The 16,290-nt window shown below is 40.6% G+C and overlaps 1 protein-coding gene across 1 annotated transcript in view; it reads right to left on the bottom strand.

Annotated features, from left to right (window-relative positions):
* LOC133415960 (neuronal migration protein doublecortin-like) overlaps window positions 1–11,019 on the bottom strand; it is a 38,996-nt gene extending 27,977 nt beyond the window's left edge. Inside the window, exons 1-3 of the mRNA XM_061702523.1 lie at window positions 10,904–11,019; window positions 7,508–7,922; window positions 2,267–2,610 (exon numbers count right to left, since the gene is read on the bottom strand). Coding sequence (XP_061558507.1) covers window positions 2,267–2,610; window positions 7,508–7,871 — 708 coding nt within the window. The 5' untranslated portion in view covers window positions 7,872–7,922; window positions 10,904–11,019. The remainder of the gene's footprint in view (window positions 1–2,266; window positions 2,611–7,507; window positions 7,923–10,903) is intronic.
* Between the last annotated feature and the right edge of the window lie 5,271 nt (window positions 11,020–16,290).

Here is a 16,290-nt window from a genome sequence, read left to right as displayed (position 1 = left end):
CAGCAAGTCGATGAGAACAACTAAGCAAAGTACACAATGACCTGCATTGTCTTCCACTACTTTCGGACCGTATGCACCTGCCTTGTGGTTCAGGTCATGAGTTCTCTTTGTAGCATTTATTTAGGCCATGGTGCTTGTGAGATGCTCTAAAGTCCTGGGAAGTTCTGTCTTTCACATAATATGTTCTACAAAGGAACAAGACCTCTATTGTGTGTGCATTTATGGGACAATGCCGTCTCCTTTTTGTGGTTTTATTGAAGTTCATGCATCAAAGATTTAGGGTGAATGCAGTTTTTAAGGAGGTCATCAGTCACACTCAGGCATGATTTAGTTTCATATTACAGAGTTTGAAAATGTACACTGATTCCACAAGTGTTATTTACTTTACTCTGATGACTTTCACGTTAAGATACAGTTCTACATTGAAGTTATTAGTCATCTAGAAAGTACAGTCTGTAAACAACTAAACCAATAATTAAAGTTGACAAATAAAGGTGTTGCACTGAAAGAAAATCACTGATTGTAAAATGGAAAACAACTAGTATGACAAGATTTGCACCACCAACATTGTCCCAGATTATCGCACTACTCGTCACTTTAAACCGCATACACTCCTTGAAGTCTCAGCGCACCTTGCACAATGGTCATCGCACTGGTCTATTGCAATATTAGTCATTCGAACTGCTCTAAGTGCTAGAGGATTGTTTTTTGTCAATGTCTTTGTCTGTAAATTGACTGTCTGTTGTAATAGAGCGGCTCCAACTACCGGAGACAAATTCCTTGTGTGTTTTGGACATACTTGGCAAATACAGATGATTCTGATTTGCCAGGCTTGTACCAGCTACTCAGTAGGTGCTTTTAGAATCAATCAATATTTGTTATTTTTACTTTGACCCAAAAGCCACTTATAACTACATATAACTGCACAATAAAATCCAAAAAGAAGCTGTGATTTAAAAAAAAAAACCAATGCTATCATTAAGATGGGTGGAAACGACTACACTATCACAATAAACCTTCCAATTCTTTAATTTACATACCATAAAAAGTGTTCAACAAAATAAATAGGGTCTCAGAAAAACATCACATTCCAATGCATGACAATACAAAGGTTAAACCTAAAGATGGCAAGTCAAGAGTTTAGTAAACATCCAAAATGTTTATATTTCAACATTACAGTGAACCCTCATTTATCAGTGATAAGTTCCAGAACCATCTGCTATAGGTGAATTATATATTTTTTTTAATATAGTTTTACCTCTCCCACATGCTTGAAACAGATTTGTTAAAATGAATTATTTTTTTTATTTATTTATTTATTTTTATTTTTTTAAACACTGACAACGTATTTGAATGCAAAAAAATTGCAAGCGTACAATGTAGAGAAAATGCCGCATGTATTGTAATGTCTGTGGTAGATATGTGCATTTAAGAGGTGGAGCCTGGTGAGATGCCACGTGACAGAGTCTGTGCAAGTGTCTGGGCTTGAGCTGTTGCTGATACCAGCTACTGCCTGAGTGTGCTCATTGTATTTATCTTTTGTCTTCCCAGCATTTAATAAATGAAATGTACATTGGTGACTCTGGCTGTCCTTTCCCACATGCGAGGGCATTACAGCAAGTGTTTATATTGTAAACCAGTGGTTCAAACCTTTTACACAAGTCCCACCTTCAAAATATTTAGCTCTCCAGGTACCACGTTGGCCAAGATTAGTCAAATAAAATGTTTTTTTTTAAAGAAATAAATAAAAAACTTAAATATAAGCTGTTGCATAACTAAAAGCTTGATTCTAAATTTTAATTATTGAATTCAGTGAGTCACAGACCACTAGAGAGAGACCATGTACCATATTTTATGATAGAGCTTTATTACAGCTGGGTGTTTTTTTTTTTTTTGTTTGTTTGTTTTGGCTTTATAAATAAAGTTAACTTGATAGTGCTTTTACACACACAGAATAATACTATCCCACTTACCCGGGAAGTACAAGTGTTGCTTATGTTGGTGCGCGCCTTAGCCTCCAAGCGAGTAGTGTGGTGGACGAATGCAAATGACATGGATTTGATGAAAAGACCCAAAAAATAATTGCTATAAATCTGTGCAAAAAGACCCACAACCAATAAAAGATCTTATAGAGGGGTAACACTATATACCTAATGAAGTGTCCAAGAGCTGCACCATGTTGGCAAAATAGGTCTTTTCTTTACACATACCTATTCTGAAAAGGTAGCTGTTATGATGCTGAAAGGTGGGCAGTGCAATGACATACCTGCTTGCCATCAAGCGTGTAGATCCTTTTGACCACCCCGCTTTCCAGCTTGATTGCCTCCGTGATGTCGGTGAGCACCTGTTCGAAAGAGTGCGCAGTCTTCTTGTTGAGCAGGACGCGCACGGCCTTGCGCGGTTTGACGCCGCTGCGCATCACCGTCACCAGCTTGGGTCGAACAAAATCTTTGCTTTGCTCTCTGGGCTCGCTGGCAGCCCTGGCCGCCAACGACTGAATGTTCTTCTGGCTGGCAGAGGCCTTCACATTGACTGACCAGTTGGGGTTGACGTTCTTAGTGTAGTCAACCTTCTTGTAGATGTTCTCTGAAGCGCAAACGTAGCTTTCCCCTGAGATGGCAGCAAATACCGTATTAGGTTGTGTTACACCACATTGTGGACACCGGAGAGTCCCAGTGGCATCCTCACATCTCACACACAGCAGATAAAATCTTTAGATCCAATTTTAATGCTCTAAGGGAGTTCCAAATCTTGATTAAGAGTATTTCTATTCTAGGATATACAACCCCAATTCCAATGAAGTTGGGACGTTGGGTTAAGGATTTGCAAATCATGTTCAACCTATATTTAATATACTACAAAGACAAGATATTTAATGTTCAAACTGATCAACTATTATTTTTAGCAAATCATTAACTTACAATTTTACACATTCCAAAAAAGCTTGGACAGGTGGCAAAAAAAGACTGAGAAAGTTGAGGAATGCTCATCAAACACCTGTTTGGAACATCCCACAGGTGAACAGGCTAATTGGGAACAGGTGGGTGCCATGATTGGGTAGAAAAGGAGCTTCTCTGAATTACTCAGTCATTCACAAGGAAAGGGGGTCACCTCTTTGTGAACAAGTGGGTGAGAAAATAGTCGAACTGTTTAAGAACAATGCTCCTCAACGTACAATTGTAAGGAATTTAGGGATTTCATCATCTACGGTCCATAATTTCAAAAGGCTCAGAGAATCTGGCGAAATCACTGCATGTAAGCGACAAGGCCGAAAACCAACATTGAATGCCCGTGACCTTCGATCCTTCAGGTGGCACTCCATCAGAAACAGACAATGTGTAAAGGATATCACCACATGGGCTCAAGAACACTTCAGAAAACCAGTGTCAGTAAATGCACTTTGGCGCTACATCCGTAAGTGCAACTTGAAAGTCTACTATGCAAAGCAAAAGCCATTTATCAACAATACCCAGAAACAGCACCGGCTTCTCTGGGCCCGAGCTCATCTAAGATGGACTGATGCAAAGTGGAAAAGTGTTTTGTGGGCCGACGAGTCCACATTTCAAATTGTTTTTGGAAATTGTGGACGTCGTGTCCTCCGGGCCAAAGAGGAAAAGAACCATCCAATTCCACCTACAAAGTTTCAACAATTAGTGTCCTCAGTTCCAAAACGTTTATTGAATGTTAAAAGAAAAGGTGATGTAACACAGTGGTAAACATGACCCTGTCCCAGCTTTTTTGGAACATGTTGCAGCCATAAAATTCTAATTTGCTCAATAAAAAGTTTCAGTTTGAACATTAAATATCTTGTCTTTGTAGTGTATTCAATTAAATATAGGTTGAAAATGATTTGCAAATCATTGTATTCTGTTTTTATTTGTTTAACACAACGTCCCAACTTCATTGGAATTGTACAAAGTGAAGACAATATTTCATTAAATGCAGGCACCTGATAATATTTGTTAGATTGTGTGCTCTTGTAATGCTTGCATTTTTTGGTCTTGTAAACGGGTTTCCCCCCTTTAACACATCTTAAAATATCACATTTCTCCCTTGAGACCATCACATAAATGTTATAAATCTCAATGGCCGCAACAATAGGTGCATCTTCACAATCTAATGGGATCCAATACAAAAGCTTTATCAAACCTTTGGCCTTTATGAAGATGACCAATATACAGGTATAAAACTAACATTAAGCATTGTTTTTTTGTTGTTGTTGTTTTTTTAAATAGTTTAAAAAATTATTATTATTATTATTATTTTTTTTTTTAAATAAATTGGCTACTTTGAGGTAATTGATGAAGCAGCAATTAATCAACTATTTTGATTTATCATTTAAAGACCTTAACTCAATTGTCCTCCATGTTTGCAGATGGATTATCATTGTTTTAACTCAAAATAACATTTGCAAATATCTGCTTTTATTTTGGAAAACAATCAACATTTTTACCAATTTTCTGACTGATGTTACTCACCAAACCATTAACTGAATCGGTTTGTGCATTTTCTACACTATCAATTTGAAATGTCCTCTTTTTTAATAAAGAGATGGAAATTTAAATATACAGTGGGTACGGAAGGTATTCAGAATCCCTTAAAATGTTGATGTTATATTGCAGCCATTTGCTAAAATAATTTTTCATTTTTTTCTTCATTAATGTACACACAACACCCCATATTGACAGAAATAAAATTTAATTTTTGAATATTAAACAAAAACTGAAATCACACAGCCATAAGTATTCAGACCCTTTGCTGTGACATTCATTTAACTCGGGTGCTGTCCATTTCTTTTGATCATCCTTGAGATGGGTTTTACACCTTCAGTCTCGCTGTGTCCGATTATACTGATTGGACTTGATTAGGAAAGCCACACACCTGTCTATATAAGACCTTACAGCTCACACTGCATGTCAGAGCAAATGACCATCATCAGGTCAAAGGAACTGTCTGAACAGCTCAGAGACAATTGTGACAAGGTACAGATCTGGCCAAGGTTACAAAAAAAACCTTCTGCTGCACTTAAGGTTCCTAAGAGCACAGTGGCCTCCATAATCCTGAAATGGAAGACGTTTGGGACGATCAGAACCCTTCCTAGAGCTGGCCGTCCGGCCGAACTGAGCAATGGGGGAGAGGTAAAGAAGAACCCAAAGGGCTCCAGAGATGCAGTCAGGAAATGGGAGAATGTTCTAGAAAGTCAACCATCACTGTACCATGGCAGAGTGGCCCGACGGAAGACTCTCCTCCGTGTAAGACACATGAAGGCCCACATGGAGCTCGCTAAAAAACACCTGAAGGACTCCAAGATGGTGAGAAATAAGATTCTCTGGTCTGATGAGACCAAGATAGAACTTTTTGGCCTTAATTCTAAGCGGTATGTGTGGAGAAAACCAGACACTGCTCATCACCTGTCCAATACAGTCCCAACAGTGAAGCATGGTGGTGGCAGCATCATGCTGTGGGGGTGTTTTCCAGCTGCAGGAACAGGATGACTGGTTGCAATCGAAGGAAAGATGAATGCGGTCAAGTACAGGGATATCCTGGACGAAAACCTTCTCCAGAGTGCTCAGGACCTCAGACTGGGCCAAAGGTTCACCTTCCAACAAGACAATGACCCTAAGCACACAGCTAAAATAACGATTGAGTGGCTTCAGAATAACTCCGTGACTGTTCTTGAATGACCCAGCTAGAGCCCTGACTTAAACCCAATTGAGCATCTCTGGAGAGACCTGAAATTGGCTGTCCACCAACGTTCACCATTCAACCTGACATAACTGGAGAGGATCTGCAAGGAGGAATGGCAGAGGATCCCCAAATCCAGGTGTGAAAAACTTGTTCATTCCCAAAAAGACTCCTGTTGCATTAGCTCAAAAGGGTGCTTCTGCTAAATACGGAGCAAAGGGTCTGAATACTTATGGCTGTGAGATATTTCACTTTTCTTTAATAAATCTGCAAAAATTTAAACAATTCAGTTTTTTTTATGCATGTCATACATACACATATATACACATATACATACACAAATACAAACACACACACATATATATATACACATACATGCGTATGTTTTTTTAAATCAGATTCATCAAGAAAAGTGACAGATTAATCAATTGTTAAAATAATCTTTAGTTGCAGCCCTACTAGATACATTTAGTTACATTAGTGAATCAAAACTGAGCCTCATTAAGGTTTGTTATGGCCCTCACATTGTGGAGGTGTACCCAATGTTGTAATCTCTTAATAAAAAGCCTTTATATCCTCCAGATGAACTCGCATTTTCAGCAAGTAGCCATAATGCTGTTCCCGTAGCTTATCAGAAAATGTGGCAGGAATTGGTAACAAAAGGCAGCAGGCGAAGAGTGGGAGAATGAGACATTTTTGCCAAAAAAGAAAAACCCTGAAGGCAACAATTAGACCAAATGCGGGGAGATTACAGCAAAAACAAAAAGCAGGATTACAGTGGCCAGGAAATTGAGCTATTAATTATACCGCACAAGATGAACCATGGGGGGAAAAAAAATAAACTCACTGCTTCCCGTGTTGTCCCCCTTTTTACTGCAATTCCCATGCACGCATACAAACATACATAGACAAAATTATTCCCAGCCAAAATGAGTTTAAAATTATTTGTAATTTTAAGAATTTTAATGCTTAACCTTTTCCTACTTGTAATTTCCAGCTAAAAATAAGCACTTTCAGATTTACAGACGGCACCTCACCGCAACATCTTTGTGTAAATCTCAGAAAAAGAGTTATTTAAACAATTCTTGTTTAAAGTGAGGAACAAAAAAATATAACTGCAAGGCTCAGAGTAGCAAAGAATATACATTTGCAGAGCTGCCAACCTATAAAAATTCCTTACTCTCTGCTATAACACGGTTACAGCCAGACCTGTGTGTACTGTACCACCGAATCATTTATTTAGGTGTTTTGCAACTTCATGACACAATAGCTTAGCAATTAGCATCACGCTTTCCCATTTATTCCTACCCACTCCTCGCCTTCCCTTCGTGGCAACGTAAACGACGTGTGTAAGAAGCATGGTAAGAAGTATAGTTTATTCGCTACCTTGGAGGCAATGATTAGCAACTTACAATGCATGACACCAAACGCAAAAGAGAACCTTCGTATCCACTGGGGGTGTAATAAAATAGCGTGCCCCAAAGCAGCACCCCCACCAGATACAGCACTGTACTAGCCGGTAATGTCTAACACTATATTTATCCCATTCTGAAATGTTGAGGCTCATCACTTTAATACCCTAAACACTCAACAGAAAAGTATAAATGTGGCAAATTTATTTCAACTCAATAATTTAAAAAAAGAGTCAGGTTTAAATATATCAGCAGGATAGAAGAAAAGTAGACCATGTTAGGTGAACACCCCTTCAGATTCAAAGTTGATTCATCATTATTCTTTGACATTGAGCTGATAATCACAATCTTGAGACACTTAATCTTCTCACTCCAGGAGTCCCACAAATAAAAAAATAAAATAAGCTTACCTTCCTCTAGTTCATCCAGAGCCGAGATCCGACTAGAGCCGTCAATGGTGAAGATGAAGCGGACACCCTGAGGCAGGTTGATGTGGTCGGAGAGAGAGCGAGTCAGGTCGGCCAGCAGCGCATCGAAGGTGCGAAATCTGTCACTGGCCACGGCATACACTATGCCCTTGAAGTAGCGGTCTCCATTGCGGTAGAAGCGGACCTTCTTGGCCTTCTTCTCATTGGCCAGCGTTTGCAAGGTGCGCGTGCGATAGAAGCTGCAGTGGGCGCTGTGGGTCGGGCTGGGGAGTCCATTCAAGCGGCCACCACGAGGGGTCCTGGACGCCTTGTCTCGTTCGTCAAAGTGTGCGAAGTCTAGCTCCATGGCGACTGGAGTTGGGATGCTTTTAACAGATGTTCAGTGAGCGGATCAGCGCTACAGAGAACACAATGTTGCAATGAACTGATGCTAATCGGCTAGTTTAAAGACCGTTTAAAGTAAATTCATACATTTGTTACCAAATATATTATGTTTGAAGATAATTGCTCAACACATGCCAAGACTGAACTATGTAGTAGTGAATTGGGATTTACCGTTAAACTGTTCTTTACCATTTCATTTTTCTAAAACTGCACCAAGTGACGTACTTTGGTGTTGGGCATGAGTCCCCTCCCCCAATGCATGAGAACTTGAGCACCTTTGCTCACATCAGCAGTTATCCAGTGCAATTGAGAGTTAATTAGCGATCATTATTAGGCCCAAGCCTGCTACCTCGCGAGTTAGCGGCTGGCTAGATCCCCTCATCACAGCATGGAAAGCCCTGTGACTACCCGCTGAGATATGTTCAACTCATGACACAGCGATGACAAATCTGCCTGAACAACAAGTGACCTGCAGTGGTTTACGCCACCCACACAGTTAGCTCTGTACGCTAGAACTGTAACTGCTTCTGCCAGTGGAAAAGCACTAAAAATTAAGAGTACAACTGTGTTAAGCGCAGGAGGTTCCATGCAGTACAAATGTGGCATTTGGCACACTACTGTTAGGGTACTAACATAGTATTATGGTACTTATAATGTGCACTCAGCAGTCAGGAATGGATAGAATACAAAAACATTTTTCTTTAGAACTTTAATTCCGTGTCCTACGCATGGACATGCTCCTTTTCTGTTGAATTCTTTGGTGGGTTACTTGGTTTGATGTCACACTAATTTACAGAGACGACAGCTATCACACTCTGCCAAATTGAACTGTGGCACTTGGTGGAAACATGGCCTTAGCTTTTAAAGCAGTTATTTCCAACCACTGTGTCATGGTACATTATAATGTGTGCTGAGGAAAATTATCAAATTTAAACCAATTGATCCAACAATTATTTACTACAAATAAAGCATATTTGTTTAGTTATCTTTGCCAGCGATGTGGTGAAGGGTAGGAACAATTAAATTCTCTTCTACTAGATGGCAGAAGGTACATAATATACCTGTGCATCCACCATTTTGACATTTGTTTGATGGCGTGTTGTGAAATTTTTCGAATGTAAAATGTGTGCCTCAGCTCAATGAAGAGTTGGGAAACTTTAAAAGTACCTCAACAATGGGCTCCCTTCAAATAGCTACAGCCCTTGTCTGATGCTCAGTGTCTTAACACGTCACAGGACATGAGTGAAACAATACTTAAAGTTTATAATTCTTTAAAAAAAAGAAAAATAATATCAAGGAGTAGATTGTGTGTGCCATCAATAAGCTATGCAAGTGGCTATACAAAATTGAGGCATGAATTTAAATGAGGTTGAATACCTCCTGCCACTTCAGGAAATATGCAAATGATTGTTCATTAAACAATCACCGAGCTGTGCTTTGAGATGGACGGTCCAGAGACTGAAGGACCATACATCTCTTCCAGGCTTGAGCACAGTTGCATGCCTGCACCCACACCCCATTCGGCTCCACTCCACAGTCGTTAAGTACGCTTAAGCAAGGAAGAATTGCATACATTTAAGCAAATGGGCACAATATGATAAGGACAAATGTAATGGGACACATGGCTACTAAAGGATGTGAACATGGAAGAAATATAAAGTTCGTCCAGTCGTAACAGCTTCCTCACTTCAGAGAATACTTTCAAGATTTTAAAATGTGTCTCTGTTCGTGTTCATCTCAAAAGGTATTTTGATGGAGCTAAGGTCAAGTGAAGTTTATTTGTATAGCCTTTAATGACAAAATCTCAAAGCGTTTCACAAGCCCACAGTTGACAAAGATCAGTCATCCCCTGATCTAACCCCACCCCCACCCTTCCCCTCAAAGGGGACAAGGAAAAAAACTCAAAAAACCCAATGGGTGGGGGGGGACACACCTTGAGAAGGGACTACAGATGGAGGGATGCCCCATCCTGGATAACCAGGCTGCAATGGGTGCCGAGTGGGCAATATTTAGTTACATGTTCGCCAGATCCCAATGCCGTTGTTCCAGTTCAGCCGCCGGTGCTGGCTGGAGACGGACATGACCTGACGGCAAATGTATTGTTGCATAAGCTCAGCCATTCACCATAGTGACCATAAACCTACAAGTATGCCCATTTTTGTTCAATTCGTACAAATTAAATACCTCACAATAGCGCAAGATATAGAAACCCTCCACGTGAAACAATGACCACAAGTATATTATCCATTCCTGCAAATGTACTAGAAGGTTTCAGCTCAGTTTGATGAGGGGCACGGTGACAGGGGTGTGACCAGTGGTGCTCCTCAGTTGACAAAGAGCAGATTTCAAGCCCATCTGCTGCTCAAATGTCCCTTCCTCGTGCAGAACACGAACTGGAAGGACAGTCCATTGTCTGCATACAAGCTGGTTCCTGCATTTTAGGGTGACATCACCACCTACCATCCTACATTCTAGGGACATCCACTCAAGTCCTAAAAGTACATTTCATTGGAAACAATACACTCATTTTCGCATTCATAGACAGATTTTTTATTCCATTAGTATCAATTATAAGGGCATCTCCTTAGGGCTGATTTATATAATTGTATCAAAGCACCACGAGATTGGGAAGCAAACGCATGCATTGATCATTTTGGCTAATTACGGACCGGTGACTTAACCCTCACAATGTGACACTGCCTCAACACAAAATAGCAACTTTTTTTTTTCCCCCCCTTTTCCCAATTTGAGCACAGGGTGAAGGCAAACTTCAGTTAATGACGCCGCATTTCTTGATTAGGCAGACTGGCACATGGCACCGGCTGACGCCACCTTTTCTTTCTTTTGTATGCATAAGTAAGTCTTGAAGCAACAATCTCTCAATTGCCTTGGAAAATAATTCAAATATTCTCCTCTAAAGTCTAAAAACAAAAATTGAGATTCTGCCTGATGCAGTAAACTGCGCCCGTAATCCCACCCAAGGAGCGGACTCACCTGCGTGGCTGCTCGTAGCAGTAAAAGGAGCGTGTGCAGGAGTGGGAGAAGTGTGGGGGTTAAAGGAGTGTGTCAGAGCGAGTGTGCGTGTGTGTGTGTGTCAATGCTGCAGGAAAAGATCCACGCTGCCTCTCTGCTCCCCTTTGTCTGCCAGCCGCTGCCTGCCTGCCTTACCGTAGCAGCCGCCGGGTCCTAAAGCCGAAACAGCGACACGCCCACTTTGGTCAGTAATAATGGTGCCAGAAAAGAAAGTGGGTCATCATTAGATTCTGATCAGTCACATCACATAAAGCACGAACAAGTTAGGAACAATTCATAATTCAGAAAGGTATTGATTCCTGTAAACATGTGACAATCGCATATGACTGAAGGCAGTTGAGGGACACTTGGTCAGTTGACCTCGCTACCGGGCCTTAAATGGGTACTTCCCACTACCAGACTTAATCCCCCTCTGAATAATACCACCACTAGCACGTCCAAAAAAAGTATATATATATGAAACAGCACGTAACTGTGCCACGTACATTAGTGGTAGCAGTTCAGAATCAATATTCATCTAATAATGTGACAAAAACGCTTTGTTTGTTTTTTTATTGGAAAAAAAGCACACTAACCAGAGATGCAGATGAATGAATGTATTGATGCGTACAGATTGCTAAAAAAAAATTTGTTTTGCTGCTCGACCTTGGCTTGCTCTGACCAACCAATCAGAGGATGGACAAATGCTGACTTTTGTGTGTGTGTGTGTGTGTGTGTGTGTGTGTGTGGGCTAGGCAGTTAGTTGGCCCTATGAGGCGAATTTGAAATCTGATTGGGTTAAGAAACAATTCAATTGGTAATACAGTGGTAACATGACTCACTAGTTGAATGCATTCCGTGACCAAGCGTGTAACTCAATTGTGCATCGAATACATTTTCCCATTGCAATGAATTGAAACGCCATTTATCCATTCCAGCCCCTCCAAAAACTTTTTTTTTGCATGTTTTTAATTCATTCATTCATCGTCCATTCCGCTTATCCTCACTAGGGTGTGCTAGAGCCTATCCCAGCTATCTTCGAGCGAGAGGCGGGGTACACCTCAGAACTGTGAGGCAGATGTGCTAACCAGTCAGTCACTGTGCCGTGCATGTTTTTATTAAGAAAAGAAATACTGTATTGTAAAGTATTAACATAGAAATAATAAGAATGGAAAGAACTAAGATTGTTTTATAATGTGTAAGTGTGCCTTTAAGGGGCGTGGCCTAGTGAGTGACATCAGGTGCAAGAGTTCGTCAGGTTGGCTGTTTACCACGTGGCAAGTTCGGAGTATATATATATATATATATATATCCATGCTCCTTGGGATCGTTTTCATCTTGCATTTACGTGTTTGACTGTTTGTCCCGTTTAATCAATGTCTTAAAGTACATTGGTGACCTTTTTTTTTTTTTTTTTTTTTTTTTTTTTTTACTTCACTCGACCTGCACTGTATTTGAAGCTTTTTTGTTAAATCTGATCTTTTAATGTAGTCGTTCACATTCCAAAAACAAATGTGAGGTCTAATGTTAATGGGACGTCTCCGTGAAGCGACACGCATGCGCACAAAACAGGACGTCACGTTGTGCATGCACACAAACACGAGGAGTGTATGTTTACTGAAGTAAATGCGGCCCTGTGTGTAGGTCTCAGTCCTGACGCATTTGTGGCAATTTTAAGGATTTTGTGCTTGAACTGACCGGTCTCCTCACATATTTATCACTTCTAACCATATTCTTTTCACCACTGACTGTTTTCTGCTTCCTTATCGGCCATTGCTCGTCACACATATCTGTTTTGTCGAACAATTGTAACGTTTTTCGTCTTTTGATGTCGCATAGGTCAGATGAGCACAACCTGAGCGTCCATACTGCACTCGCATCGTATACATAGCCGATTTATATCTACATATAAAAGAGGCCTTGGTCGGATTAGAAAAAATTGGCAATGCACTCTTCACATTGAAGTGAAAAAAATATGATATATGGCATATTGTGCAAAAAAAATCTAAACTGACATCGCAGTGTGGACATAGCTATAGAGGGCAAACTTTTATTGGACAAATAAATTGACATGCACTTACCGAAAACAGTGCAGCCAAGAGAAACGCTACAAAATGAAGAGAATAGACTTGTTGGGAATAAATAAAGACAGTTTAATGGGACAAATATTAGTAATTTGGTTGTAAATATAGGTCATTGCTTCTGATAGTGTTTAGGCCAGCAGAGAAAGCCTTGCTGACCCTAACCCCGACCCTGACACCGCCGCCTCCCACCAATGACTGAAAGTGAACTTTAGGACTGAGAGTCAAGCACACTAAATTAATTGATTGGAATTGACTGATTGTTTCTTTTATCTTGAAGCAATTAAGGAAGCATGAACTGCACTATTTAGGTATAGCCAGTAGAGGCACTGTTGATTTCCTTTCAAGTTCGTGACCTGAAGAAGAACAACATGTCAGCACAAATAGGTTGAGCTACAACTATCAATCAATCCTTTGCTTCTATAGCACCTCTCGTATTTCATAAAGCAATGCAAAGTGCTTCACAAAAAGGTAATAAAGAGCAACAAATCCCTCCCCCAGTAGGTTTGCGTCCTGGGGAAAGAACCACATTTCTAATTTGATCTTAAAACATCAGGTGCATTAGTGTGGATTGAACATGAGGCGACACAAATGTACTCCTGGGACCACTTTGGGGGAGTTAGGAGATTTGCTCAAGGGCGGTAATATATCCATGACAGCTGGGGGAGCTCAAAGGTGGAAAGTACATTCTTAGCCCCTCACTCATGTCTGCCTGTGCTGGAAATGTGATGTATGTTTGTTGCATTTAAGGCTTTTAAAGAGAGGATAGGAGGTCTGCTGTGAATGGACATCATCGTGTATATTTACATGCTGTATGGAATACACATTGAGACAGTTGTAGTAAAGACTGAAGCATCTTTTTGACAAAAAAACTCATCAAATGGAGGAAAGTGTGAGATGGACAAGGGATGACAGGGGGACCACATTATACTCCCAACAGGCCGGCAACATCCGAGGACAAAAGCCAACTATCCAAACAATGTGAAGAAAAAGAACTCCTCTGTTGTAAACTTTAATGAACAGAAATGATGTGTGCTCCTCCAAAGTGGGCCACAGTGCAAATGTCTAAGGTTTCTTTATTGTAATTTGTCCCCTTAACTTTGTGACCTTTTACCTCTTTGGGATAGTGATGTACTGTACATCAGTTTTAGAAGCACAACATACAGTTTTATTAATAGTTTTCAATAATTCACTCAGCATTGCGTACACCTACAAAATACAAAAAACTACTGTCATCTAAGTGAGAGCATAATAACCGAATTGATTTTGCTCAACACATAAATTTTGACTTTTTATTTTTTTTGTGGACAACAAAGGATATTCATGAATTGTTCTTGTTGCTCCATCTGCAGATTTTTGTTCTTGTTTTACCAAAAGTTGTTTTATCACATGTTGTGAAGTCAGACTTGGAAGTTAAACCATTGGAACCAGTTGGATTGGTTGACCTAAATTATATGTGGTGGGCAGTCAGCAGACCTTTCTGCTGGCCTAAACACTATCAGAAGCACTGACCTGCATTTGCAACCTGAATTCTTATAGTTGTTCCATGACATTGTATTAATTTATCCCAAACAGTCTATTCTCTTCATTTCATAGCGTTTATCTTGGCTGCACTGCTTCTAGTCCATTTACGTGGATGCTAGATATTTTTTGTCCAATCAGATTTAAGCCTCTGCCATGTCATTCAAACTGCCCAGTGTTTTCGTCAATAGTGTTGGTTAATGTAACATAAACAATTAGCAATGGGACTGTTTTTATAACCAAACACATTTGAAATTTTCCCCCACAGATTGATGAGATCAGCATTTTTCTGTCCTCTGATTGGTGGGGCAAAGTAAAACTTGTTACACCCAACTTCAACAAGCAAAACACATCAATCACGATTTGTACACATAAATATACATTTACAGTAATAATGAGGATCTTTCAGTCAGTGTTTGTATAGTATTGATGGTTTCTATAATTGCATCCTGATAGTGGTAGTATTAAGTGGTAGATTAAGTTGGGTCCCCACTTAAGTCCCAGGTAGCAATTGCAGGGTCTACCACTGAATGATATTCATATTTCAATTTAATAAGAGACTTTATCACCTAGTCCGCCCAAGCTTCACTTTTAAACTCAGCTGTTCCCCACATTGTGGCGCCACTCCTTTGCATGTCACACATTGCTCTAATGCACTGTGATCAGCTTCCTCGCTGCTGCCTAGCCCCGCCCGACTCCCCGCAGTGTGACAGAGGGGCTGGCAACACGCTGTCAATACAGAGCAAGATGGAGGGCGGGTGGGAGCAGCAGATTTGGATTTTCCGCTCTCAGGTGGATGTCTTGTTGCGAGCGGTTCCTGTGGATGCAAGTAAACACGGAGGACACAGGATCCATATCTCTCATTTCCTGTTCCTACCATGAAATTAGCATTAAAATACTAAAGTGAGAACACATTGTCTGACTTGAAGGCTTCTTATAAATAAATGTGAGCTGCGTGTTTTAAAAAGCATGCAGCATGCTTTTAAATTTACTCCAGGATCTGGAGGAAAATACTAATGCAAAAACGAATCTATTTTTAATTCATACGGCTGAGTTTGTTTTATTTTTTTTAAAATTTGAAGTCCAAATTTTCACAGTTTATCTAGAACCCCTGGTGGGAATCCTTAGACAGTAAATCGCATCTCTTCCACCTGCAATGCTAAATCAATACCAGTTCTGAGGACAGGGGGTCAATCCCGGCCCCGCCTGTGTGGAGTTTTCATGTTCTCCCCGTGCCTGCGTGGGTTTCCTCCGGTTTTCTCCCACATCCCAAAAACATGCATGGTAAGTTAATTGACATCTCTAGATTGCCCGTAGGTGTGAATGTGAGAACAGTGATGACTTCAGCACTGGTGGAGGCCACGAGGAGCCCGAAAGAGCCCGACTGATATGAGAAGCGTAAGTGGATCACAGCTGGTGTCTGCAGAGAGGGGTGGAGAAGGGCCTGCCGGCTCGAGGGCCGGGGTCTGCTGGAGATGGCGGGGATAGAGTGGTCACAGCCATGACGACGGATGGAGGAGGAAGTAAACAGATGTACACAAGCTGGCAAGACAAGTAATGGGTGGTGAGGGCACTGAGAGCCAGTTGGACATCCAGGGACAAAAGTAGGCTCATAGTTACATCTACGATACATCGCTCATCTTATACTGTGAGCATACAGGTGCATATCAATAAATCTGAATGTCATAGAAGCGTTCTTTTATTTTAGTGATTTAATTCAAAAAGCGGGCGGCACAGTGGCCGACTGGTTAAACATACATGTTTGTG

This window comes from Phycodurus eques, chromosome 17 (assembly GCF_024500275.1).
Source record: "Phycodurus eques isolate BA_2022a chromosome 17, UOR_Pequ_1.1, whole genome shotgun sequence".
NCBI lineage: Eukaryota > Metazoa > Chordata > Actinopteri > Syngnathiformes > Syngnathidae > Phycodurus > Phycodurus eques.
The sequence above is the reverse complement of the archived record's forward strand: the minus strand, read 5'-3'. Positions and strand labels throughout refer to the sequence as shown.